The 27,966-nt window shown below is 39.8% G+C and overlaps 1 protein-coding gene across 4 annotated transcripts; it reads right to left on the bottom strand.

Annotated features, from left to right (window-relative positions):
- Positions 1-19: 19 nt before the first annotated feature.
- On the bottom strand, positions 20-25,002 carry LOC101469337 (oxysterol-binding protein-related protein 1). 4 transcript variants are annotated; one of them, XM_023154625.3, is made up of 28 exons: positions 24,878-25,002; positions 24,470-24,600; positions 24,268-24,353; positions 24,092-24,166; positions 23,761-23,872; positions 23,564-23,649; positions 22,657-22,801; positions 22,393-22,460; positions 20,448-20,492; positions 20,034-20,107; positions 19,652-19,715; positions 19,384-19,485; positions 19,170-19,289; positions 18,825-18,903; positions 17,165-17,271; positions 10,985-11,153; positions 8,923-9,112; positions 6,591-6,666; positions 5,707-5,841; positions 5,379-5,476; positions 5,074-5,256; positions 4,869-4,976; positions 4,531-4,620; positions 4,207-4,333; positions 2,406-2,522; positions 2,193-2,316; positions 2,015-2,105; positions 20-1,210 (listed from the first exon to the last, which is right to left on the bottom strand). In XM_023154625.3, exons 2-28 carry the CDS (start codon positions 24,591-24,593, stop codon positions 1,108-1,110), a joined length of 2,898 nt encoding a protein of 965 aa, XP_023010393.3. In that variant the 5' UTR covers positions 24,594-24,600; positions 24,878-25,002; the 3' UTR covers positions 20-1,107. The 4 variants fall into 4 exon arrangements, with proteins under 4 accessions (XP_023010393.3, XP_076732535.1, XP_076732536.1 ...); XM_076876420.1 differs by having other exon boundaries at positions 24,470-24,595; positions 24,878-24,965; XM_076876421.1 differs by lacking the exons at positions 22,393-22,460; positions 23,564-23,649; positions 23,761-23,872; ... (2 more) ...; positions 24,470-24,600; positions 24,878-25,002 and having other exon boundaries at positions 22,657-22,785.
- Positions 25,003-27,966: the final 2,964 nt, after the last annotated feature.

Genomic DNA, 27,966 nt, shown 5'->3' with positions numbered 1-27,966 from the left:
AACCCACAAAACCACAACGTCGAGTTTACATTCAGCTTTTATTTAGCAACATAGAAATTCTGTTTAAATAACCAAACAGTGATAACACATCTAAAGTGTATACATGTAGCAGCTATTGTTACATGAGTAATGAATATTCAGTGCTTAACTGTAAAGGAGGTAAGGCTTGCATAGTTGTAGTGATGCACATGCGTTTGAGATAGTTGGATTTCAGTTATATCAATGCACATAGTACTAAGACGATCACCAGTTATTCTAATCTATATCAAGACTTTTACACAAACACACTCACACACTAATCTAATTGAAGAACCAATGTCCCTGCTTTAGTATAGTTAAGAAAAAAAGTTATGTTTACAGAACCAGGTAGACTTACGCAATGCTGTTAATTGCTATGCACATCTATACAGTACGTAGTATAGGGTTTATTTCATCAGATATTCAAACAAGTCTTACTGTCATATTTCTAGCCATCTTTCTTATACACTGTTAGATATAGCTACACACACAGTTTCACTTGACTGTAGAGGTCTACAAATTAGGCAAATTTGTAACACATTCAGTTAATCGCTAAATATCTGTAGCACTCATAACAGGAAGTGAAAACAGAGGCCGATATACCAAAATGACCTATTTTAATACTTCGCACTGCATAACAGTATGTATGCACAAGTGTCAATCGTAGCCAAAGGTGATTTTAAGAATCGTCACTCCTCTCGATGCTGAAGCTAATGAGGAAAATGTTTTCATGACCAAATGTGAATTACGGAAAAACTACAGACAGTAGAGCTCAGCCTGCTATTTAAACACTCGGTCTATCCAACATGAAACATTTCTAAAAATACATTCTAGATTTTTTTTTAGAACATGCCGGTATCTCAAGTGGTCAAGAAGAACCACAATAAATAAGTGAAAGAAAGCATTGTGCTTTATTACTCACACAGACCTACTGAGGATTATATGTCTCTGGGTTCAAACCGAACACCAACACATTAGCTGTTGTTCTATACTCTATTACATAGTTGCTTATGACCCCCAGTATAGCAGATGAAGTCCAAAGGTGAGAACTCTGTACAGTATGTAGTTTTGCCTTGTTTTTTTAACTTATTAGTAAATGTCAGGCAGCTGAGAGTAATTCCTGTCCCAGTAGCCTTTCAAGTAAAGCCAGTCCTGAGCTTTGTTGTGTGGGTTGGGTCCTTGTTGAAACCACCTGAACAGTGAGAAGATTTAGTATGAGCACAGCACTTGGAAATAACAAAAGGATTAAATAAATACATAAGAGAATGACTGACTGACACACACACACACACACACACACACACACACACACACACACACACACACACACACACACACACACACACACTCTGATGGCAAGGCTCCATCCACGGTGTACAACTTTAACTCCTAAGACCCGAACTCTTCCACAGCATGCATTTTTAATTTCTCTTTGATATTTGGCCATATTGGAGCCCGATGAATGTAAAAACAAAGAATTACCAGATTTTTTTTATTTTATACCTGATTTTTGTTTCTAAAAAAATGAGATCCACATATGAGGATATTCATTTAAAATTTCGATAGAACAGTAGCAGTATGTCCTCGTAATTGGATATCAGGCCCATGTAGAGCAAAATTGAGTATTTTGGTCTAAACAACCCAAAATGTGATGTCCACATATGTGGACGGCAGATCCTAGGAGGTTAAAAAGCTGAACAGTATTAAACACCAGACTTTTTATGTGACATAGTCTGAAAACACACACAGACAGACCAAGAGCAACAAAAACATGCATTTGTGCATTTTGTCCTGAGGAGTGTGGTGTAGTGTAGTGCAGCACTTCACATGAGAGAAAAATAACACTCAGAAAAAGCGCAGCAAACCTTGGGCCAAGTGCAGCGTTCCTTTTCAATTATAATAAGTTAAATGCATAGTTAATAGCAGAAGACAACATGTAGGCAATCAGTCAATGCCCACCCACAATCGATTTAAATTTCATTTCTCATTGACTAACCTCACTTTCCATTCCTCTGTTGATTTGGTGCGATTCTTCCGGGCCATCCTCTGTTTTTCCTCAAGTCTCTTCTTCTCAGCACTTGCCAGATCTAACAGCCGTGGATACAGAAAACTGAATACCACCACAGATTACATTCAGCGGGCTCAGCATAGGAAATCAAGATCACGCACTGTACCTATGTCTCCCTTCTCCATGGCGCAAATATCTGGTCTGAGGCGACTGTCTGTGGAAGGTATGACGCCCTCCATGCGCTTGTCTAGCTCGTTTAGCTGCATGGCGAATGTCGAAAATGCGTAGAACTGCAACACCCGCATACACACAAGAAAGAAACTTAAAGCAAAATATTCAAAACTGATCTGACCGATGTCACGTTTATTTCCTTTTGTACCTTGGATGAGTTTTCCGGACGTGGCGTTATTTTCCAGATGAGTTCACTGCCTGGGATGACCTGCACAGTCTCAGTATCAGGTGGAGGCATCTCTTCAGGCTCCTCATCGACACTGGTCTAAGGCCACAGAGAGAGATATATACAGTACAGAGCAGAGACACACAAGTACTTCTGATGTTTTACACTTTCTTTTAGTTTTTGACAGTTATAATAGGTTCAATCCACGAGGAAACTTCCACGTTGTTAAACTGACTAAAATACAACACAGTCGACAGATTCTGCTCTGCCACACAAAACAAATACTATGTAACAGGAAGAATTAGATGTAAAAACATATGTCGGTTGACCTGAAATCATTAACTGAAACAGAAACAGCTGGGTTGGGATAAAAAAACTGCACAGTGAAAGCATCATTAAAAAGGCAAAGATGCTGTAGAAGTGACAGCTTGATCATAAATATAAGATGTTTCTCTCCCAAGCAGACAATTGTAGAAACTGAGTGCAACAGCGAAAGCAAGGTGTCCCTGTGAAACTGGGAGAGATTCAGCAGCGCCATCAGCTGCTGGCAGAATAAAATGTTGGGACCCTGGAACAATCTGGTCCAGTTTGTTCAGATGTGCTCTTTAGGCAATACTTGCAGACAAAAAAAGAGGTGCTCTAGACATGACCCCAACAGAAGGCAGGCCACTAAAGGGCTCCCTTAATGGTGAATGTCTGCAGGCAACAGTGAAGCGTTGTCACAGACCATGTTATTTGCAGGGATTTAATGTTGGCTTATGGATAAAAATCACAGTGTCTGATTGCCTGAGTGCCCGTGCCTGAGATCATTCTGCACCATGACAAATTCCCTTAGGGTTCACCCAGTGTCATTAGGAACTGTCTTCAGTGACAAGATCAAGAAGTCCAGCAACCACTTGGTTCCCTCAGAGCCGTGATCTAAATATATTACATGCAGCAACATGAAGTAGCTGAAATGGACCAAATAAATAGAACTGTAAGTTATGAATGCTTCCTGGGATCTGCAAATGGAGCCGCTTTAAGGCCAAATATCAACCAAATGTAGGTTCTGCTTTACTGCACTTGTAGGAATTCATAAAAATACTCATGACCTTACTTGTTCAAGCTTACTCAGTTATGGGGGACTACATATCTAATCTACATGTAGATTACTGTAAAGTCCCAGCATGATTTTTCAATGCTCTCTATAAAACACATGCTCCTCTTTGTTTTCATACAGACAACACTGTACTGAGGTGGTGTGCACTGCAAAGCACAAACCACCAGAGGGCAGTCTCTACAGGTGGAAGATGCAGCCGTTCAGTCACCTGTGCAAAATGGAAACTACCAGTAATTTAAAAGGTATTGGTGAGCTAACCAAAATGGACAATGCTGTGTACATAAACACAAGTTAAACACCGTGAACTGAACTTTAAACAGTAACGATGCACAGCTACACTCACAGGGTGGCTAGCAGTTCCAGCACCATGTCATTAATGATAAAGGTATAGAAAAAGTGACACAGACTAAATACAACAATAATTACATTTTGCTTTATGAGATAAGTGTTTACATCCACCTTATAATATTAACACATTTGAACTAGGAGAGTTTGTTGGTTCTAAAGTGCAGCACAAACACTATGGGCTGTAGCCTCAGCAGTTTACCGGGTGAAATATTGAAAAGGTATGAAGGGGTGGGGGGGATCATCAAAAACAAATAAACCTACAAGCCCAGTGCCGTAAACTCTGGAAACCAATGGAGACAGAACAAAGGCGCTTTTGAAAGCAGTCAAACGTGGTACCTGTTTGTTGCCCTTTTTTTCATCTGGATTCTTTTTTTCAGTCTTTTTGTGGGCATCAAAAGTCGCAGGGTCTACTGTGTAAAGGCATTCAGTCCATTTGCCATATATTGCACAGAGCTTCTTTTTGCTGCAAACATAAGAAGATGAGATATTAATATATCACAGCTTTAGGTGCAGATAATACCAAGCGCTAACATTCCCATCGTGCAATATAAACTGCGCCACTTTAATATACATTATAAAGTAAATCACAAAGAAACGCTTTATGACAAATTGACTTACTGCTTACAGGCATTACTAAACAGCAATAACTCACGAAGATACCTTTTATCTAGGATGTATCCTTCAACTTTATGCAGCTCTTTTCCAAAGAGGCCACAGGGCTTGAAAGTCATGCTGCATCTCTCTCCGGTTCTGCAAGCAAATGATAGCCTCTTTACCAATTCTCTTTCACTCTCCCTCTGCGAGCTGAAGCTTTCAAACATTAATTAACCTGCTCATGCGACTGTCCCAGTTCTGCTTCCATGATCAATAAGCTTAAGGTTTATAAAGTAGATCAACATTCCTCTGCAGAGCAAGGGAAAAATATATTCCTACATCCAAGTCTCTGTGCATGCAAATGTGTTTCACAGATACGGAGAACACTGCAATACATATTTTACTTGTGATTGAGCACTTCCACGCTGCCATACTGCTCAATCCAAAGCTGACCGACGATAATGTTGTGGACGCAACAGGTGGGGTTTGTCCAGGTGTACGCTTCGTTATATCTACAGAGACAAAAAAGCACTCAGCAAAGGAGAAAATCAATTCCTTACTAAAATACATCAGAACAGATTTATAAAACAGTCTTCAGTGTGAGCTCACTTGGGTAACTCCAGCGTGATAACTCCCTTGGGCTCAGCTTCTATGCTCTTCCCCCAAAACTTGAGTTTGGGGTAGATGGAACCATGAAAGACAAAATCCTCCTTGAGGCCCTCAGCATGAAAGGCACTAACCGGAGGGTGATGGCTTACTTGCTCAGACATCCACCTAAAGCCCAAATCGTCTCTGATGGCAAGCAGGCGTATGTTTGATACAAGACAAAGCTCATTAACAAAAATACACGTGTACAGTAAACAAAAGCTGATTTGTGTATAGGTGCGCTAATACTGATGAGTCTGCTGCCTTACCTGATTAGCTCATAGGTCTCCCCCAAGAGGGGGTTGAAGGGCTTCCCAGTCCTCTCCCACTGTGACGCTACAGCTGACACAGCAAATGCTGCAACACACTACACCGAACATTGTTTTATGTTAATCAAATTACAGGCAACTAACTCAATTTTTGATAGTGCCGAGACGCCACAGCCTCTCTGCACTCATTTAATAATAGTTCAGCAGTTTAATGAGAGGATAGTGATTTGATCCCAGTCAGATAATTAAATGCATCACTACTATTAAAAATGCATCTGTTTTGGAGTTTTTATTTAACTGAAGAAAGGATATATGGCCAGAATGGTACCTTCATCCTCTCGATAGAGTCTGTTGTGGCATTCGCCTGGTGGATGAGGTAGGTGTGCTCCATGTATTCTGTTAGCCGCTGGAGGAAGCTCAGAGGCTCATTAAATACCACAGGCATGGCAATCTTTGATAACTCCTGCAAAGAAGAGTTAGAGAAGATAAAAAAAGACTATTAGGACAAACATGATATGGTTTTTGCTTTATTAGCAGACTTAAGCCTAAGGAGACCAAAGCACTTGTGTTTATGTTTTTTGTGTACTGAGATTTTGTTTCAGTACTTTGTAGAAAAGCATTCTTCAAGTTTATGGGAAAACCTTCAGAACACAAAAAGGCTTTTTGTTTTTTGCTCTCCCTGGGAGAGTTTAAACTCAAAATGATTCGTTAACGTAAGAGTGTAGCACTACTATTCATAACCTGAGCTTTCTATTTTTTTTGTTTTTGTTTGTCCCAATTTGCTCTGTTTTTGTTATCCTATATCTGTTTCTGTTATACCCAATTTTATCATTTTGGTAACCACGTAATGGTGTGCTTTGTCTGGCCAGGTCTCCCTTGAAAAAGGGGTAAGTGTCAAGGGCTTTCAGCTCTTTTGGGGGGAAAAAATGAACTGAACTCTCTGTGCTGCACAGAGAGGCTGATTATATTTTAGACTGAGGATGATCAAACCCCACCTCTACACTTCTTTTACACTATACTGTCTCACATTTTGCCTTTTTTCATAAAAGCAACTACAAAAAAAGCCCTCGCTTTTCATAAATCCTAATTTTTTCCATATCATATCCTGGTTCTAATTCAACAATCTACATTACAAAAGCTCATATCTACATTAAAACACAACGAGGAAAATAAAACAAAACATCTACCGGACTGAGAGTGATGTGTTCTCACCATGCCAATGCATTTTTTTAGGATACTCCAGATGCTCACGTCGTTCCTGGAGAACATGGGAGCCGGTAGAGATGTTCTGTGCGAAAGCAATATGAATAACAAAAAGAAGGGTAAACACAGAGAGGATTTCCTGTATCACGTGATCCAGCTCTATTAACATATGGAAAATTACAACATCGCTTGTTGTCTCAGCTGTGCAATTCAAAGCAGGCAAACACTGTGGCTTCATGCTAGATGATCTGGCCTCATCCACACTCCAAACAGCTTTTCTTTTAAAATGTGGCACCGAGCTAAATTCTAAAACCTTCACGTTTTGGGTAAAGCGCACATTAAAAACACATAAATCTGTCTCCTGTGGGTACGAAGCTGCACTATTTAAAAGCTTCAGAGCAGACAACTTAGCTCAACCCACCATTTGAGAAAAAGGGTTATCCGACACCTGTAAGCTTTCAGCTAGTCCGTTCAACCTCATGCAATACCCATGAATGCATGTACAGCTGTGTGTGTGTGTGTGCACGCTGACTATAATACGCTTTCCTTTAATTTTTCTTGTTGCATATGCAGTTATCTGGAAACATTCTTCGCATAAGAAAGCTAAGATGCAAATTAGATTAAAGTATGTGCTTGTTTTTGTTTTCTTGGTCACTGAGTTCATCTTGCAGTCTTGCCAGCATCTGCAGTATGGACTCTTTTACAGGTATGGTAGCTGGAGGCAGATGGTGTCCTTGTTTAAAGAAAAAAAAAAATGAAAAGAGTGCTGGTCCAACACACAAATAAAAGCCATTACTTCAGCTAAATAAACAGTGAGCGGGGAGTGGGGGTTTGCTCCATCTGTAGGATGAGCAGAGCAGTGATGCATGGCAGACCATACTCCTGGCCTATTTTTTGTTCCACTGGCCTCTGCTTCAAGATTTATTAAAGCATGGATGGATTTCTTCATTTCTTCTTTCTTCCTTCAAACATTTAACATGTTTACCTTTAAATGTGGAGGAAAATGCTCAAATCTATCTTTGATTGTTTCCAAAATACAGTTAAAAATGCATTTAAGGGATACTGTGCTGGTCAGCTGAGGTTACTGAAACATGAGCCCACCTGGAAGTGAGGTGTGACATGCTATACAAGCGAATCTTTAACTACTTTGAAGCAGAAATATCTTACAGCTGGCACTGTGCTCAGTTTTCAAATCATTATTTCATATACAAACAGATAACACAGCTACAACACCATGGTACTAATGATATATTAAGGCGGTGTATTTGGAGTTCTGACAGATAATTGAAACACTGTGTTTTCATAGAATCATTCAGAGAAAGACTTCAATTTAAACACGCCTGTATCAATTACTGTGGAGACCTGTGGATGGTTTTCTTGAGAGGCTACGAAGGTTTTATATTATTGCAATTTGTTTATTGTATATTATGTCATAGTGCTTATATTTTATTCTATATTTGTTGTATTTTTGAGATGTTTTTACAGCTATTTCCTTCCCAGGTCTCTCCCTTGTAAAAGTTTTTGATTTCAAGGCCATCTCCTGGTTAAATAAGCGTAATAATAATCTTGTAAAGAATTAATGGCAAAATGACTCAACATAGAGAAAAACACACCAGACTGTAGGCAATCATTGACGGGCATCCTTTGAATGACAGAATTAATTTCAAATAAACAGACACCTCATAAATCTTTCATGTACAACACATACGAGCCCACACATATGCACACAGAGCTTGCCAGGCAGCCCTTTTCTCCAACTCTACTCTGAGCCAGCACATGCTTAATTATTCATGGATCACTTGTTGGACTGAGGAAGACAGGCCAAGCCAGAATCAGCATCCACGGAAATGAGAGAGAGTGTCAAATCTTCACGACAACACAGCAAGATGCACTGAGTACTGAAACGACTGTTGGCTTGGAGAGTTGGAACTGTCAGGAAAAACAAAAACAGGCTATTCTCTGTGGACTGGATGCTCGAGCAAGCAAAAAAAACAAAAAACAAAAAAACACCTGATGAGAAAAAACAGACTAGGGTGGAAAGCTGGTATCCCATTACACCAGCTCTGTCCACTGACCTATCCTCTTGCTGACTGAGGTCTGCAGCCTGTCATTAGATACCAAACAAATCATATCCACAAAATTTTCATCATTTGGCAAAGTAAACATACACCGTACCGAATCCTGTTATCACCAACTTCAACAAAGCCTCACATACAGCAAACGGTGAACAAGTTGAATGCCGAGCACTGAGCCTTGGAAGCCTTTGTATTTTCCGCTCTTTGCAATCATTTAATCCAGTAAACAAGCACAACATCATCAACTGAAACAAGTCCCAGCTCACCTGTGCTTAACTCCATTGTGCTGGGATGGCTGGTTGCCATGGTTACCCTCCCCTGACATTCCGGAAGGCCCCCTGTATGCGCTGGGACGGCGGAGGGTGTTGAGAAAGGGGGTGTCTCTCCCCTCGTCCTCTTCGCAGGAGTAACTGGCCACAGACAGGAAGCCGCTCAGCGAGTGCTCCGACTCAGACTCTGTAGGGTTAGATGCCAGGTCATACCAAACCGCTTGCAAGTACAGGTTCCAGTAGCTGGCTCGGGAAATGAAAAAAAAAAAGAAAAGAAAAAAACCTCCAGCCTCAACAGTTTACTATCTGCAAATAAGCACTTGTGCTCGAGTTCCTCTCCAAACTCCCCCCTCCCTGCTGCCATGCAAAACCCCACCTGAGGATTGTGTTCCAATGAGAGGCCGCACAAAGGATTCGCTTCCTGTAACATTTGTTTGCACTGTGTTCACTGGGATGGTACTCCTCCCCCTAGAAAGCACTGTCACTGACATTACTGTCAAAAATCACAAAGCAAAGACGAATAAGAGAAGCTGAATATGCTTGAGTGAAATTGGTGCTTATTGTGCGATCACATACCGCATTCTGACTTATGTGTTGAAAGAATTTCTCATCCACCCACCTACATGGATGGAGAAGCAAATATAACACTGCATAATAAGCATGCTCTATATGAACAGAGGTGCACATGCACTAAAATTGCAATTTTGTTCATCAGTCTTTGCTCTGTGGCAGTTCAGAATGCTAAAAGTAAAGCAAAAAGAATGAAAACGTTGCTTTAAAAATTCAGCCCTTCATGGTGACACAGTTGCATCTTGTTAGTTTTGATTATCCTTTAAACATGTCTGCAATTTTATTTTCTGTAATGGAAAAATGTAATAGACCAGACATAGCTGTGAAAAGTATACACTTGTGTATATAAAAAGGTGCCTCAAATCACACTACCTATCAGGACAAAAACCAAGCCATGAAGACCTCTCTGCAGACCTCTGCAATAACGCTGTGGAACAGTATTGATCAGGGGCAGTGTGTAAAATTATTTCTAATGATCTGTGTTTCCACAGGAGAACATTTGTAACCACCAGGTTTCTCTCTCTTTTAATCTTTTAGAGGCATCTGTGCAGCTAAATTAAGTAACAAGTGCAAGAAGGGCAGTATAGTCCACTGCACATTCTAGAGGATGACCATCTGTCCATGAGACAGAGGAAAAAGATTTTATAGTCTGATGAAAGAAAAACTGATCTCCACGCACTAAGTGATGGTGAACACTAAACACTGAATGCCTCAAATAAACCAGAATGGTGGCAACATTAATTTATGGAAGTGCTTCTTAGGAGGAACTGACTAATCGATAAATACAGGTGGATGCAGAGAGATCCTTGAACAGACACTAGAATGATAATTCACATATCATCATTGCAATGACCCAAAGCACAGAGCACAGGGTATGCTGGAGTAGCTTCAGGAGAATTCACAACCCGGACTAAAACCTCTTGGAAATTTTAGGGAAGGACCTCAGGATGGATGGTTGTAATTCTTAGGCATTTTTTCTACGCCTCTTAGAAAGAATTCTTAGGCATAGACACACACACTCACCCGTGTGTGTGAATTAGTGAATGAGGCTGGTAGTAAGAAGTCTTAGTAGAAAAGTGGTATTTAAGTATGAATCAAATTACCAGAAGATGTCAGTTCTCAGGTGCTTCAATTATGAAATATCTGTCCAAATCCAGACGCCTTCAGTTATATGACTCACACAAAATCTAACAAAAAAGGAAAGTCTGCTAAATAGGACTGTACTGAAATGTACACTGTATATTGTACTCCGCATACTGAGTTTTTCAGCAGAAGAATAGAAAAAAACCCAAAAATATTTAACTCTTTTAAAATGCAATTTACAACAAGAAATCTGCAAAAAGCGACGTGACCTGACTCATTTCTAAATCCATTTGATTGTAAGCATGTTTTAGGGCAGTAGAAAATAACAATTGCATTTTCGATCTCTCCCAACCAACAAGACATACTACACACATTGACTGATTACTTCCACCAAGAGGCCGCTGACCTGACACGGCATCATAGAAGTCATCTTCATTGAGAGTACTAAGGTTGGAGGACTTCCGCCTTTTACTCAAGGATTGCTTGAGCTCGTGGTTCTCAGTTGCCAAAGTCTGCAAGGCTTCTGTTAGAGCTTTGTTCTTCTCCACTTCCTGCTCTACTTTCAGGCTCCACACCTGCAAACACAGGACAACCAGACAGAAGGTTAAAAGCGACCGAAGAGAGCGTGCCCAGAGCTACTAACTTAACATTTTATTGCAGAAAAACATTGCTCTTAAAAATGTGATGATCATAGTGGAACAAGCAGATTAATATTTTGATGTCAATCAAACATGACTCTCTGTCTGGGGTTTTGATCGCAGGCATTGTTTTAACCCTGCCCACAGATCTAGTTTCTTCCAGGCTGAACCAAACACCATAGTCTCAGAGAGCTCCGAAGCCCAGGATTGAGTGTCCCTTCAAAGGAACCTGAGCCAGGCCACTGCGTGACAGCCCAGATTAGTCTGTCCTATTGTCCACTGCTGCTGATGTTCAAGCTCTACCAACAGGAGTCGAAAACCCAGCAAATATCCACAGCCTCTAACAAAATGACAAAAATAACACTAAAGCTTTAACAGCAACATATTATTTAAAAACAGGTAACACCTTTTACTTCTTGTAAATTCAGTTTAGTGAATTATTGCAAAATAAAGAAACTGAGCACAGCCTTCCCAGTTTGATAAACGTCCAGTGTCACCTTGAAGAAGGCAGCTGAGAAACAGGAGCTTGCAAATCACACTGCAAATCTGAGACTTGACAGCAAGGTCGGTATCTTCGACTAAAGATGAAAAGTTCTGTGTCATCTCTTATCGTGCCCGATGTGTTACAAGGTGAGCACACAGACATGCACAAAGACACAGCTACTGATGCCTAGGTAGCAATTTATGACTGTAATCGTGTATGTGTGGTTAACCCATTTCCCTTTGATCGAGTGTATTAGTCCCTGCGAGGATGTTGTCTGATTAACAACATGAATAAAAAAATGTAACATTTAGAAGATTTAGATGAGTGATTTTGCGTCAGACATCAGATTCTCATGACGTCTAATATTTCCTTTAAAGGGATGATTGGAAGAAAACTAATAACTTTTGATTATTTTCAAAAAATCCTCTCAAAAACATCAGCTACTTAAATATAAACTGCTTCAGATGCCTTTGTGGTAGAATCTGATCAAATCAGCCACATACACTTAACAGAAAAGAGGCAGGGAAAACCCAGACACATTTACTTACTTGCTGAATAGCATGCCTACTCCAAAGACCATGATCCAGCCATTTGTAATGAACATTGATTGTTTCCGATTGCCAAATGTTGGGTCAGCACAACCGGAACTGCAACTTCCAGCTGGGTTATTATGGAAATTGCAGGGTTTAAAAAGGCATCACTGAAATCCAGTCAAATCCCAATAAACTGTATGTAAATCCAAAAAAAAGTGACACGTTAAATGTTAAATTTGGAGATCTATGTATTCATTCAATATCTGATGAGTATATTTCAAGACACCTTGTTTATTCAAATTTATCATCCTCTGTCAAGTTATAGTCCAGCTTATCTATAATGACCATCTATAGATCTGTACCGATGCACTTTCTCTAGAAACATAAGAACTACAACATGTTCAACATCCTTTTTTGTCTTGGTAACATGACAGACACTTATAAGCTCCTTTTGCAGGAGGTTGGTGATGGAAAATGGATAAAAATAAGACAACTGAGAAGTCTGCACAAGCTATAAGCTTTAGATCATTTATTATTTTGCCGTAGTCAGATGAAGATCTGATGAAGCTGTCACCAGTTAATGAAATGCCAGCACTGGCAAATCAGAAAATGACTATTTAACAAAAGGTGATAGCTTGGGTCAAATTTATTGTAATTTGTATTAGAAGCACAATTATATTCCTGTTCTGGTTCCCTCTGGTTTAACGCAAGGCAGACACAGTATTATTAGAAAGAATCACACATATTTTTCAACAATTAGACATTAGAAGTAACGTCGAACATTTGGCTTCAGCCTGTCAAAGTGTGTGTAAAGGACCAAAAGGGTTTTTAAGAGTCTCGTGTACTTGACAATTTGACTGTGTGAAAGCCCCGAGACCTCAAAGTCTGTACATTTGTAAGCTTGGAGATTGGGACTGATCTAATCTAATCTAGTCCTGGGCAATTACTGGTCGGATCAGTAACGAATCCCGCAGGCTGCAGGTGTAGATCCATTAATTACTGTGTTGGCTAATAGAAAATTCCCATATACTTTTCATTGATCAGATCCATAACTAGGTTTAGCAAAGAGAGCCTCTCTGAGATCTCAGCACTCTCTATATTCTCCCTTCTTCTGCACTAGGGAACAAGTCTGGCAGCGAGTCTTTAAGTCTGGCACCTACATTTAAGGTTAACGTTTCCATTACAGCTGTGTTTCTGAATCTATGTTCATCTAATTTAGGACTTTAAATGCAGCATCATTTAAAAATGCATAAAAATAGTAAATTCTTTAGCATTATATTTTTTCTTTAAAGTTTGTGCAATGGGAATGTCTGCTGAATTGTGATTTTATTTTCATCAAACATATTTGATAAATATATACTGTAGTTTAAAGGTGACTCATCTTCCTGTCTAGGAGCCTGTGTTAACACTCCCTGTCCCAGGCACTTGGCGTGAGAGCCCATCCAGGAATGGAACACTTGTGTAACCATCGCAGCCAGCTCTTTCATTCTCACTGCATCCTCTCGCCTGAGCACAAACAGTGCTATTTTAAGCCCTGCTGAGGCTCTGTGCTGTAGCTGTTACTGGAGCCTGGGAGGGATGCTTCTCCTTGGCCAGCACCCCAAAGGGTAAAAATTTTATTCTGTGCTGAAATATACTCTCTTGTTTAAAGAAAAGCAAACCTCAGAGGCAATATTATTATAGCTCTATACATTGGACTGTAACATTAACTCTATATCCAACTGTATTTGGAAAGCCTGCTTCAAAGGAGCCATTCAACTAGAGTAAAGGAAGTACCTTTATAGTAAGAGATGTAGTAAACGCTATGAGGAACCTCAGTCCCAAAAATCAGAATAAACAGATATACACTGTGTTCATGAAAGGCTTGGCCATGGTTAGTAATAATACTCAGGTAGTCTTTAAATGATGCTCACTTGGTACTAACCAGCCCAAAGTGTACCCCCCACACCATTACATCACCACCATCAACCTGAATCATGGATACAATGTAGACTGAATTCATGCTTTCATGTTGTTAACATCCAGTTCTGACCCTAGCACCCAAACATCATAGGAGAACTCGAGATTGGAAAAATGTTTGGTCTGATCAATCTACTATTGTCCAATTTAGGTGAGCCAGAATTGGATATCTCAGATAGTCTGACCACAGAACTGCTGCTCATTGGATATTTTCTCTTTTTTGGATTTTATTGTTATAGAGACGGTTGTGTGGGAACATCCCAGTAGATCAGCAGTTTCTGAAACCTTCAGACGAGCCTGTCTGACACATACAAAGTGACTTAAAGTCACCTTTAAAGGTGACTCTAAAGCCAGCAGACCATCTTGACCATGTTTACATACCTAACTGCACTGAATACATCCATATATATATATACACCCACTCACCAGCCACTACTGAAACAAAGCCAGTAAAAAATCTCCTGTCTGGGATACGACAGGAGGTTTGTTACTTATGTGGCAATGGCTGAACTAAAGGTCAATTGCTACACTGTCTTCACACCAACCCCCAAAGTTTTAAAGGTCAACTGGCTTTCTGACAGACTAAAGAAGAAGAAAAAAAAATGTATAACTTCAATCAAATAAATGTGCTTTATGCCTTATTCCTGACGTCAGACCAACACAAAGTGACAGATCTGCTTTTCAGCACATCACCACTAAGTGGTTCCAAACTGTAATCCTCTGTTCGCTTTCTAGACAGGGGGGCAATCGTGCCGCCTGACAAACACCAAGCAAAGTGGGGCCTATAAATCTCTGTTGTACGCGAGTGTCGTCAAACCTCCTCATGAAGCTTTCTACCCATTTGTTAAAAGCACAATTCTCCTTACTTTATATGCCATATACTCACATCCTAGTCACAGTGTGCCCTACATGTACTGTAAAGATGTGGCACTTCCACTAGCATACTTTACTTCTGCAGCGCCTGCTGAAATGGGTCAGACCACATCTACACTTCTGAAGGACAATACTCTAATTGGTGAAAGACCCTTTGAGCCATTAAGTGACATGATTCAGTATCAAACATGTGTGCAGTTACAACAGAATGTGAATACTGCCATGGACTGTGGACAGTAGAAAACAAGTATGACCAACAGAAGCATCTGGGGTGGGAGAATAGAAATGTGGGATTAGAGCTAATACAGCTTAACACGGGCAATCTCAGCACTGTAGAAAATATAATCCATTTTGTACATGTAGTAGCATTAGCTTAACGTGGCACCAGTAGATTTACCATGCTTGTTAAGACATTTTCTTCTTATTACATTCGTTTGTCAGAAATTAATCCAGTTTGTTTTATTGGAACGTTTTAATGTTTGATTGATGAGATTCCAGTGAACGTCCTCGGCTTTCTTATTTAAAAAGCCTGATTAAGTCCTAGTGACATGACAGTTGTACCAGATTTGGATGAATACATTACTCTTAGTCAGTGCAATACTGCTATATTTAGGATTTATAGCAAAATATTAAACACCCTTGTGTTTTATTGGTTCTCATGCATGCTTAATTAACAAGAACAAGTTAACAAGACAGTTGCCTTATTAAAGGTTTTCAGGCAGTCTAAGTGTATATCATACAGTAAGCACAGAGTAGTAGTTTTAGAGTGATAATTTAAAATCAGCTGCTAAAGGAAGAAAGGAAATAATTTGGGTGCAACATAAAGAATGATTAAATAGTTAAACCCACAAACCTTTGCTTTGAATCCTTCCATTTATCTATTACCAGATCAAATGCATCCTCAGTGCAATTTAATCAATGCCTATCTATGCTCCTACTTGGCAGAATTAATTCCTTTATAAGATGATCTCATTATAAAGATGTAATGAGCAGTGTAGATTTCGGTGCCACTTCAAAGACGCTCAGTTTCACACTCCAAATACAGATCATTAAATCCACAGAAATGACCTCCGCATACTGATGAACAGCCCTCGCTGGCGCCACTGCTTTAGACCAACCCTCAAATCAACAATACACTAAGTAACATCAAATTAAATCGCTCCAAACTTCAAAACGCTTTTTGCCGCTTTGAACAACCGGCAAACACAGCCGGTTGTTCAGCTCACAATAAAAGGCAAAGCTGTAAATTTTATACAACAACAACAACAACAACTGTTTGTTTTGTTTTACCTGTGTAGATGCGAGAGGAAAGTGCTGTCGCTGTGTCTTCTTTTCCCGTTCTCGGATGCTCTGGCATATGGAAATGTGCGTGCGAGAGTGTATTCACACTATGCGAGCGTGAATACATGTATGTGCGGCTGAGCCAGTGAATATGAAAGCGCTTGGGTTCCCTCACTAAACGCACAGCCTTTCCCCTAGAGCGGGGGGTGTGTGGATTCGAGTCCAAGAGTGTCTGCGTGTGTGCGTCTGCACTGATCTGCAGGCTGAATGCAGACCTAAGCATAAAAGCGGATCTTTCCTACGTCCTTCCTACAGACGTGCCAGTGATTACCACGCTGTCCTGGTGCTTCCCCAAGGGCACAGCACAGCCACCAAGACAAGTGGACAGGGACTGGTACACGCACGCGCCTGCATACGCACACACTCACACACACATTTTAAACCTGATTGGTGTGAAGGAGCTAACGTAAGGGGGAGGGATTTAAGGATTTTGTAATCAGTCAGTATAATTTATTCAGCCAATAGGAGGAGAGTATGCGGGTGAAAGTATATGAATGAGAGGACGATTCATACATGCTCAGTGAGCTGCAGCTAATCTACAACAGTACCCTCTATTTACATCAAGTGGAGGGGTTACAGAAGACTGCATGCAGCTGACAGAATCAAAATACATCAGAATCACAGATTACACTGCATTAGATTAAACTCTTACACTATTTTAAATAATCTATAATAGATTTTCAAGCAGTACAATCCATCCAAAGATGATGGACTGTCTCAACTTGCCCTCCCCAAGAAGAGTAATATGCTCCTCTTACCTCTTCTTGCTTTGACAGCAGTTCAAGGCACAGATGGAGAGCAGAGCATGTTTCACTGGAAAGTTCACTCGTCTCTTTTGCTTTCAGCAGAAGTGTACCAGTCAACTCTTTATAAAAAAATAAAATGAATGTATCTGTATTAGCTTATACTGTACACAATATTATATATTTTAAAAAGGAATTAAACATCATTTTTCATTACTGGCATGTTTTTTTTTCACAATTAACTGAGTACATGTGTATTTATTGCAGAAGATGTGCACCCTGTTGAACTACTACTAAAAGGCCTAAAGAATGCCAAGAAAATATCCCCCACACAATTAGCCCAGCAGCACCAGCCTGAACAAGTTATTTAATTTGAATTTAATCTTTATTTAAAAAGGAAAAAATATCCATTGAGATGAGAAAATCTCTTTTACAAGGATGTCCTGGCCAAGATGAGAAGCAGCACAGTTTGCAAAGTGCAAAACAAGTTCCAAATCAAATTCCACCCATTTAAATTTTACAGGTACAGTTGGCGACTAAAACATCTGTCAGTTTTTACTTCAAAGTAGTTAAAGGGATAAGAGATTCCTGAGCTGCAGATCATTCCAAGATCACGGGCCGGAAAAAAAGATAGACTAAACTTTCCTCACTCCGTGCTCGCTAGGGACACTTTAAACTGCAGCCAGCTACTGGCTCTGAGATTGTAGGTCTTGTGGAGGGCAATGAACTTGGCGTAGGTATATGACGGCAATTTTCTTAGAATGGCTTTGCATGTAAAAATATCCCAATGCTTCAACCTTTGATTATTGAGTGAAGTAAATCCAGCAAGGGTTTACAAAGTGCAACGATGAGTCATGAAGTGTGAGCCTGTTATATACGTTATGGCAGCATGGTAAATGGGGTCTAATTTAGCTAAGGTTAAGGTAAGGTTACAGAAAGCAGGATGTAGCCATGCTTTCATGCCTCATCCTACCATATGAATGTTACAGCAGAAATCAAGACTCATTAGTCCAGGCAAAAATCTTCTTACCTTGTATTGTCCATTTTGTTGAGCCTGTGCGAACTGCACTGCGCTCTGTGTTCAGAGATGCGCTTGTCCATAAGTTAGTTGGAATGTGTTTTTATTTTAGTTCATTTGTGTGCCTGTCAGCTCAAAGCAGTCTGGCCATTCACTTCAGTACTGTATCAACATTTCTGCCCACAGACGTGCTCTTCACTGGATATTTTCTCTCTCCCTGGAGACGGTTATGTGGGAAAATCCCAATAGATTCCAACATACACAAACCAGCCTGTCACACACAAAGTGACTTAAAGTCGCCTCTCTTCCCCATTCTGATGAATACGAAAGGCTATCTTGACCATGTCTACATGCCCAAATGTACTAAGTACCTGCCATGTGATTGGCTGATTAGATACTTTCACTAATGAGCAGTTAAACAGGTGTAGCTAATGAAGTGGCTGCAATTTTCTAGAACAAAATTTAATTCTACATTTTGCATTGAGGTCTGGTATCCCAGCCGCACATGCTTTTTCCACAGCAAATGATATAAATGGTTGGTCATCTTGATAATTTTCTGTCATTTACCAGCCTGAATAATCATTTTTGAACAAGTCTAAAAATACTCTCCTAAAATATCTCGGCACAGTAATAACTGGATATGTCTGAAGCACTTACCATAATTCTCCTCATTCTTCGCCATGGACAGAAATGTTGACACTTCACTCTCCAATTTTTGCTGGAAGGCCCTGGCTGCCTGCAACAATTTTAGACAAGAGAGAAACTTAACACTAGAACTCTGTACAACTCAACAAAACTGAGGGTTTTGAAATCCTATATGGCTCAAACCCAAAGGTCAATGACACTGAAGTTCATCCGGCGCGTGATCCATCACAATTCACAGGTTAATGTAATTTTTGAAAATGCTACGTCGATATGAAATGAATCAACTTTTTGGGTTCGATATAATAGTGCCATAAACCATCTGATCATCATCACCTTACTTTTTGATCCCGGTCTTACCTGAAGCGCTTGTTCAAGGTTCCTCACTCTCACATCACCCGCAGCATAATCTATAATCACCTCTTCAGTGTCGTGGCGAGTGCAGTAGGATGCATGCTCTTCAAAAGCATCCAGCCATCTCTAACAGAATAAATGGCGGCAACATTTCCGTATTAGTCCTTTCATACAGATAATACTGTTTCTTCCATAAAGAAGGTGACCGATTTTATCTCACTTTTCTTGTTGCCACGGCATTTGTCTGCGAGGGGACTTTAAAATAATGCACAGAGTCATCGAAGCACCTGAGCATGAAGAAGCAGTGATCCCATGGTTTGACCTGGAATAACAAGAAATCACTAATGCACTGCAATCACTGCTGCAATAGATACAGTATAACTCAACATCATGCTTCAAATTGAAAATAAATGAAACATGTATTTACTGAGCATCTGTGGGGTAATATAGATTGATAGAAAACACGCCTCTAAACCTCCAGTACTTACCATGCAGTAGGCTTGTGAAAGAGACTTACAGCCCTGTTTCCTAACACCAGCCAGTGCATCAGCTCTAAAAAAACAAAAACAACAACAAAAATGATGAAAGAGCATGCAGAAAAATCACACACAAACACACACTCACAGTGAAAGATAAAGCAGCATTAACAGTTACCACTTTTAAGTAAGTATTAACGGTATAATTGGCAAACCACAGGCGACGTCATCTCCAGTAACAGTTATTTTTATATCCCCTCTCTCTTTTTAAAAAAACAAAACATTTCATTAGTGGATTATAAGCAACATTTCACACAAAGTGAAATATATAATACTATAAATATACATACTATAGCGTTTAGCTTTATAAAATCGGCTGATAAAAGTATCTCACTGTCTAGGGTACCAGGAGACAGTTCCATTCTCAACTACAACCCAGTGGGAACGCCATCCGAGGAAGCGTGAGCTCTGTCAGAGAAACAATAATTTAACAAATACCCCACGCAGCAAAACTACACATCATCATTACATATCTAGTTTAAATGACTTTAGAAAGAACAAATATTATCAATTTTAAAGTTTTATTATTATTATTATTGTTATCCCAGAGTGGTATGACTTTTCTTGTAAATTAAAGTGTAGCATGTTAAGAAAAACAAAAGAATAAATAGTTCCTATAAGTCTTTTTTTTAAAGAAGTTCAAATATTCTGTGTCATGTAATGTGAAAAAAGTCAATTTCATCAAATTGTAAAGGTCAAAGTCTGAACATGGTCTGACCTAATAATAGTACAACATAAATCCAGATACCTTCCAAAGAGGTCCTTCAATCTTCTGCACCACACTGCTCATGTCCTTTAAGAAAAACGAAATATCAGTCTTGTGTACAGCGTTGAATAGTCTGTGTGTGAATCATTCGTTTTTAATATACTAACAGCATTAGCGCGCAGTCTTTTTAAAAGAATTGCACCATGACTACGTGGTGCTCCACATTAACGCTGCATTATCAGACATACGGATACGGACGTATTTATTCTTAATAAAAGCTGACTTTTTCCTCTACAGTCACCATAACTGTGTGAACACATGAAAACATACGAAGAGAAAGTGCCGATATGATGTAGTTCAGAGAACTGCAGTATCTGTGATTAATGTGATGGACTTTAGATTTTTTTTTTTTTTAAAGTGCCTTTTGGTTTTATGAACACGTTTCCAGTGATGGGCTCTTTAACCCTGTGAGAAACAAGAATGAGCACAGTAAATTTCATCAAGTTGGATTTGCAGTTTTCCCAGATAAAATTTGGTGAAAAAAAAAAAAAAAAAAAAAGACAAGACACAAGTACTGCGCAAAAGCCTCGAGTCAAATTTCATGGCTAATAAAAGGGGAAATTTATTGAATGCATTGAAACGTGCAAATGTAAAAGAAATCCAGGATATAAGGAAAAAACTGTTTATACAAATAAAATAAATATTTGGTATGACAAACTTTATTCTGAACTCTCTTGGGAAAGCTTTCCTGTTATTTCTTTAAGCAGTCTTCAGGAATAGTTCTCCAGGCTTCTTGAAGGACATTCAAAGCTCTTCTTTGGACCTTTTGTTCCATTCTCTGCCAAGATGATCCCACACTACTTAAATAGTGTTGAGGTCTGGACTCTGGGAGGGTCAGTCCATGACAGATTAAAAAAAAACAAAATCAAAAACAAACCAAAATGCAGCATCATCTACGTATGTTGCCAATCAGACATTTCCACTTCATGCATGGTGGACCAAAGTCTGACGATATTTTGCTCTGTACCTATCTTCTATCGATTTTTGCAAGACCTCTAACACCACTGGCTGAATTGCAGCCCCAAACCATGACAGAGGCTCCCGGTTGTTTTACCTCCTCCGTACACACTGATGACAATTTGAACTTGAATTTGGATCCATCAGCCCATAAGACCTGTTACCTTTAAGTTTCAGTTCACTTCCTGTGTAACTAGTCGCACTTCAACCTTTTCTCCTGGTTTCTCTTTATTAAGACACACGTCTTGACAGCCACCCTTCCAACTTCTTCTTTCCACTTCTGATGGGACTTCAGTGAAAAGTGAAGGGCCGGTCTAGGTCCCAATTTGTTTTAAGAATATAACCTTTAGAAACTGTTCATATACGCTTAGACAACTTTTTTTAGCCTGACATTTTCTCTTTTGTCTTGCACTTGCCTAGTCGCCTCATTTTTTCCCCCTGATATGTCACGTTTTCAGCTGGCACGAAAAAAAAACAAAAACTATTTTATGCGTGTCAAACTGTTATCTATGACATGTTTTGCAGATCCAACTAATGAAATGGGATCAACTGATGCCCCTTGTTACAGGCTGCTAGTAACAAAGTGCCTAAAGATATAACTTAAATTATTGTTTATCTGTAAACACAACAATTCATCCCTTGGATTAGATGTATTTATAAAAAACAGCAAATATCTAAAAAACAAATTACCCAAAAACCCCCAAAACATTAAGAAAGCCTGGAGAACTATTGCTGAAAACCACTTTATAAGAAAAATTACAAGAAAGCCTGGCTCCTTGGAAATAAAATATAAAGAAATGAGGGGCAGCTCAAGTACTCTAATTAATCAAGTAACCAAAAAGGTATCATCCTTTGTGGATCACGACTAAGACACCATACTTGTAATGCAGCTGTGCCGAATGTTCTTAGCAGAACCCATCCTGATCATTCAAAGCAGATGAGACATTACAGACCAGCCATTTGAGCTCACCTTATTTTTATAGGCTGCTAGAATCTGTTTCAGTTCATCAGTGCAAACCAGGTCCAATGCAGTCTGAGCTGCAAAATCATCAGCCATACAAACAAATTATTATGCACCTTTTGACACTTCCTTGGAACAAAACCGGTGGACTATAGTATTTACCATCCTTAGAAAATAACGTGTGATTCTTAAACAACCATTTTAAACACCACTGAACAAATTAAACAGCCGGAATAATAGGAGCTGATGATGAGAACAAGATAAGTGATATACCATTGTTGTTCTTGATACTAGGGTTGGCTCCACACTTGAGCAGCTTTATAACGCACTGCTTCTGCCCCCTGTAGGCTGCACAGTGTAAAGGCGTATTACCCACTGAATCCCTGCAGTGGATATCTGCAGCATCTTTCCCATTGAGCTGAGGGATATAAACCAGAGAAATGACAGAAACAACAGGCAGGAAAATGAGGTTAACCTTTTACATACATCTATCTGAAACATGCATAAAACTATTTAAATGATCAATCTTAAAAACAGCAAGACAGAATGAGATTTAAAAAACAAAAAAAAACCTGAACTGGCTTTTACTGCAAGTTGCCACATGCCATCTTATTTGTGGACTCAGATTTGTCACTTTGTGATTGAACATCAGACCCCCCGAACTCTGTACAAATATCGAATCGTAAATGGTAAATGGTAAATGGCCTGTATTTATATAGCCCTTTTCTAGTCCCTAAGGACCCCAAAGCGCTTTACATATCCAGTCATCCACCCATTCACGCACACATTCACACACTGGTGATGGTAAGCTACATTGTAGCCACAGCCACCCTGGGGCGCACTGACAGAGGCGAGGCTGCCGGACACTGGCGCCACCGGGCCCTCTGACCACCACCACTAGGCAACGGGTGAAGTGTCTTGCCCAAGGACACAACGACCGAGACTGTCCAAGCCGGGGTTCGAACCGGCAACCTTCCGATTACAAGGCAAACGCCCAACTCTTGAGCCACGATCGTATAAAGAGTATTTGTAATAACGGTGGTGCATTTCAACAATCTCTGGGAGACAACTGAAGAGTGTGCAAGGCCCCAAGGCACTTGTTAAATGTGTGAAATTTGGAGAGATGCTCTTAAAGCATACTATTTTCTGCCAAAAGTTCTTTGAAAGGTCAGACACTAACCAATTTAGACAGAGTGGATATATCCCCCTCTCTGGCTGCTTCCAGAAGCTTCTCCTCATGCCGCCTTGCCGCTCTCCTCTCTGCAGCTGCACAAACCAAATCAGTACTTGAGAACAAAGGCAGCTGATCTTCAGTAATGAGAAGCCATCAGACGTTTAAAAAAAAAAAAAAAGAAAAACGCTCCCATGATTTCATACCCTCAAGCATGGTAATGATTTCATCGTCCTCTGTGACATCTTTGGGGATTTGAGCAGTTCCATTGATTATGTTGGCACAGGCATCATAGCGCAGAAGCAACAGAACAATCTCCTTAAGGGTCCAAAGGGTGGGGGTGGGGGGGGGATTAAAGAAAAAACCTGACCATCACATTTCACTCAAAAGCTTCAGTGGGAGATGAGAAAATATATTATGTGTTTCTGTGACAGCTGATCCAGCTGACATTAGGTTAGAAGAAGAAGGTACACCACAGTTTACCGTGCTTTTACAGACTTGTAAGGAAGCACTACTTTTTCCCCTCTCTATCCTTACCTTTCGTCCAGCATATGCTGCTTTATGCAGAGGTGTGTCACCCAGGTTATTCTGCAAATTCACATCAGCCCCTGCCTGCAAATGCATTCTTTATTAGGTGAATATAAAAATGTCTCTGGCTGCAGGTCCTGAACACAAAAAGCATGATAATGATGTGACTCATACACTGCTCTCACCTTCAGCAACTCCTCAACAACATCTCTGTGTCCAAAGCTGCAGGCCAAATGAAGAGGTGTCCATCCCGAGCAGGTTTTCGAACGAGCTACAGCGAGAGAAAGAAAAAGAAGAAGAAAAAATAAAATAAAATCAGCAATTTTCTAGTTACATGTGACATTAGGGCAGCTGGATGATGGCATCCTCCCCCACACACCAGCTTACATCTGCAGTTGATGTTGAGAGAGCTGTTTTGGTGAATCCTCGACTGAAGGAGCCTCTGAACCTGAGGACAGTTGCCCTCTTTAGCATGAAGGAGAAGTTGTTCTTCCAGTGTGCAATCCTCCATCACTGGACTTATGAAAAATGATGTTAAACACAAGGCAGTTAGCTCAAATTGGTCAATTAACCACGTTAAGCAAGGTGCAGTTAATACAGCTTCTCATCTGCAAGTGAAGAATTTAAGGTTTTAGTTAGAGGTCGACATAATATCTGTTTTTATTTACGTTTGTCCAGCTCAACTGTGTTTTTATTGAGCTAAAGCAGCGTTACCTTTCAAACTAAGAGCGGAAGTAACTCTAAATAGTTATCTTACTAACGTTGGCGAGGATAAAATGTTAAACTCAGACTTACGTGTAGCTATGGATTTGAAACTCTTTCACAATCTTTGGTCTGCTTCACAGGGACAACACGCCACGGCTGAAATCTGATCGGTTCAATCAGGTGACAGGCAGCCGCCACGTGACCGGACAGAGTATTTTTGAGTAGCTACTAGCATTAGTCATACCTAGCAAGTACTGGGTTGGACCCCCTTTTTGCGTTCATAACCTCATTAATTCTTCCTGGTATAGTTTCAACAAGGTGTTGGAAACCTTCCTCAGACGGTGGTCCATGCTGACATGTGCACTGTCTTGCTTGAAGCTGCCATAAGAAGATTGGTACACTGTGCCCATAAAGAAATGGACATGGTTAGCAACAGTACTGAGTTACGCTGTAGTGCTTAAATTGTACTCAGTTGTTGCAAAGGAGCCCAAAGTGTGCCAAGAAAATAACCACCCACACCATTACACCACCATCAGCATGAACTGTTGATAGAAGGAAGGCTGGCTACACGCTTTCATGTTGTTTTACACCAAAACAAATCCTGACCCTTACGAATGTTGCTGTAGAAACCAAGATTCATTAGACCATGCAACATTTTTTTCAGTCTTCAATTGTCTAATTTTGGTGATTCCGTGTGAACTGTCCCCTCAGTATCCTGTCCTTAGCCAACAGGAATGGCACCTGGTGCGGTCTTCTGCTGCTGCAGCCCATCTGCTTCAAGGTTCCACCTGTTGTGTGATCAGATATTCTCTTCTTATATGAGCCACTTTTGACTTGGCCTCTGACATTAACAAGGAATTTCTTTCACAGAAAACTGCACCTGATTCTGGTGCTATTCTCTGTAAAGCCTAGAGATGGCTGTGTAGGAAAATCCCTAAAATACTCAAACTAGTTCATGCTACATGCTTTTAACATCTCTCTTCAGTTGTGACTCTTTTCTTAGTAGCGGCATCATACTCTTGACAGTTTACTGTCATGTCTTATGTCCTAGTTTCTGCAACTCAATTTTTCATTCAGTATTTCTGTTGTTGGTTTCTATACTGTCATTATTCTGTGTTATAATGACATCCACAACAACAGTATCATACAGTAACACAAGGTCAATGTTATTTCAGTAATGCAAGACGGCTATTACTTTACAGGCAAATGATTAAAAAAAACTACAACTTCAAAGTAAAACATATTAATCTGATTTTATTCATATCCACAAACCTCATATGGCAATGTTTGTTTTTTTTATCTTTCTCTACAGTGTGTCAGGTGGAATTGCCAGCCAACATCTATGACATTTGTGAAATAGCACAATGCTGAAAATAAATACAAGTAAACAGCCCAGAAAACAATATTTTAATTAAAGATAACAGACACGAGGTTGCAGTTAAAGATATCTTAGTTTTCCACACTGACATTTATGAAACACTGCGAGACAGATGTTAACATGAAAGTTCATATTAAAATGATAAACAGTATTAACAGTAACAGTAAACAAGCATTATCAGTGTGGATTGTACCAACAATTAGACATGAAACTATTCCTGAAACAATGTCATACTTTCATCCTTTCCCTTGAAAGTATGTGCTTCATTACATATACAGTATAATCCTAAATCACGCCGTTACATGCAGCGTGCAGTATTTGCAAACGGTGTCCCAGTGGAATATGTCTGTTCCTGCAAAGTGTTAATGAACTGGTCTGACCAAATTATTCCCTAGATGTAGGTATTTGCTGGAGCAGGTGAGTCTGCACAAGTGTGTCATTGCTGAAACCCAGAAACACAAAACAGTTACATTGTTTGAGAGAAAAAAATGCAATGGTACCATACCACTGTTCTTTTAAAGGTCATACATCTTAGATATTTGTTACTTTATTATTCTATATAGCTACAAACATTTTGAGGCATTGAAGGTCAATTCTCTGTGTGTGACTTTAAAGGCCCTGCTTATCTCAAGCAATTAGGTCCCCTGAGGTATGTGCACATTTGTGAGTAAAGGTGATAGGGTCGTGCTGTAATGAAGGTACATGTCTGCGAGAACTTCAAAGATAAGTTGCTTAGTCTTCGGCATAATGGAGGTATATTTAACCTCAGTCACCTGGAAGAAATGGGGGTGTAGGGACTGGGGGGGACGACGACACAAAAACCCAATGAAATAAATTGTGAGGTTGAATTGCATTTATAAAAGCATCGCAAAGTTTAGCTAGTTGAGTTTGAATAACCTCAACAACGTGTTCTGATCTTTAAAAAAACGTCAGGGCTTTGTTATGCAAGTTTTTTTTTAAAGAAATGTGGGCAACTCAGCTGTGCCTTAATTGTTGTTGAATCTGTCAGAGCAACAGCAGAAATTATTCAAGGGTAACAAGACATGGAAATCAACACAATTATGTCAAACGAAGACAATCAAAACTTCTCTGACAAAGAGTTGGAACAAAAAAAGGCAAATGTTCTCCGCACATTAACTCTGTGCTCCTGCCTAGCAGAAGCAAGCGCTGCCGTTTCTTTTCATCCTGAGAAAATACACTCTACGTTTTACTTGTGAACATATATCCTTCATTATTATTGGTTAATTATAAGGTCTTAAAATTTATGGAAACATCACTGCAGACATTAATCAAAGCATATTCATCAAATCAGGTCTGGTGAGGGAACGAAGCGCGCTGGGCTAGTTCCTGCTAATTAGCATGGCAATTATTGTAAGCTGTCACAGCTCTTAAGCAACGGGGTGGACTGTGTGTGCTCCAGAGTGTAATCCCTCACAAATTACAAGATAATGGAGGCAAAGAGAGGCCACTGCTTCAAAAGGAACCAGGAGATAGAATCCCCAGCAGGGACATTTTAGGGACAGGCAGAGAGAGACAGCGAGTGAGGGAAAAGGTAGGGGGAAAAGAACAGCGTGTATTCCCTTCACATACAGCAGCATGAATAGCAGAAGCTTATTTGACTGCCTGGTAAAGTGATTGGCTCCAAAGGAAACAGAGCTCAAAGACTGTTCTTCTTTTAACTCACAATGTGTCATTTTGAATGTTAAACTGTTCTCTGAAACGTTTTTTAAGATAATGGCAATCAATAAGTGACTCTGGATTCTGTTGTGTTTTATGCAGTCAAGAATGCTTCAGCTAATAA

This window comes from Maylandia zebra, linkage group LG18, assembly GCF_041146795.1.
Source record: "Maylandia zebra isolate NMK-2024a linkage group LG18, Mzebra_GT3a, whole genome shotgun sequence".
In the NCBI taxonomy this organism is placed as follows: Eukaryota; Metazoa; Chordata; class Actinopteri; order Cichliformes; family Cichlidae; genus Maylandia; species Maylandia zebra.
This window is presented reverse-complemented; position numbering and strand designations above follow the sequence as displayed.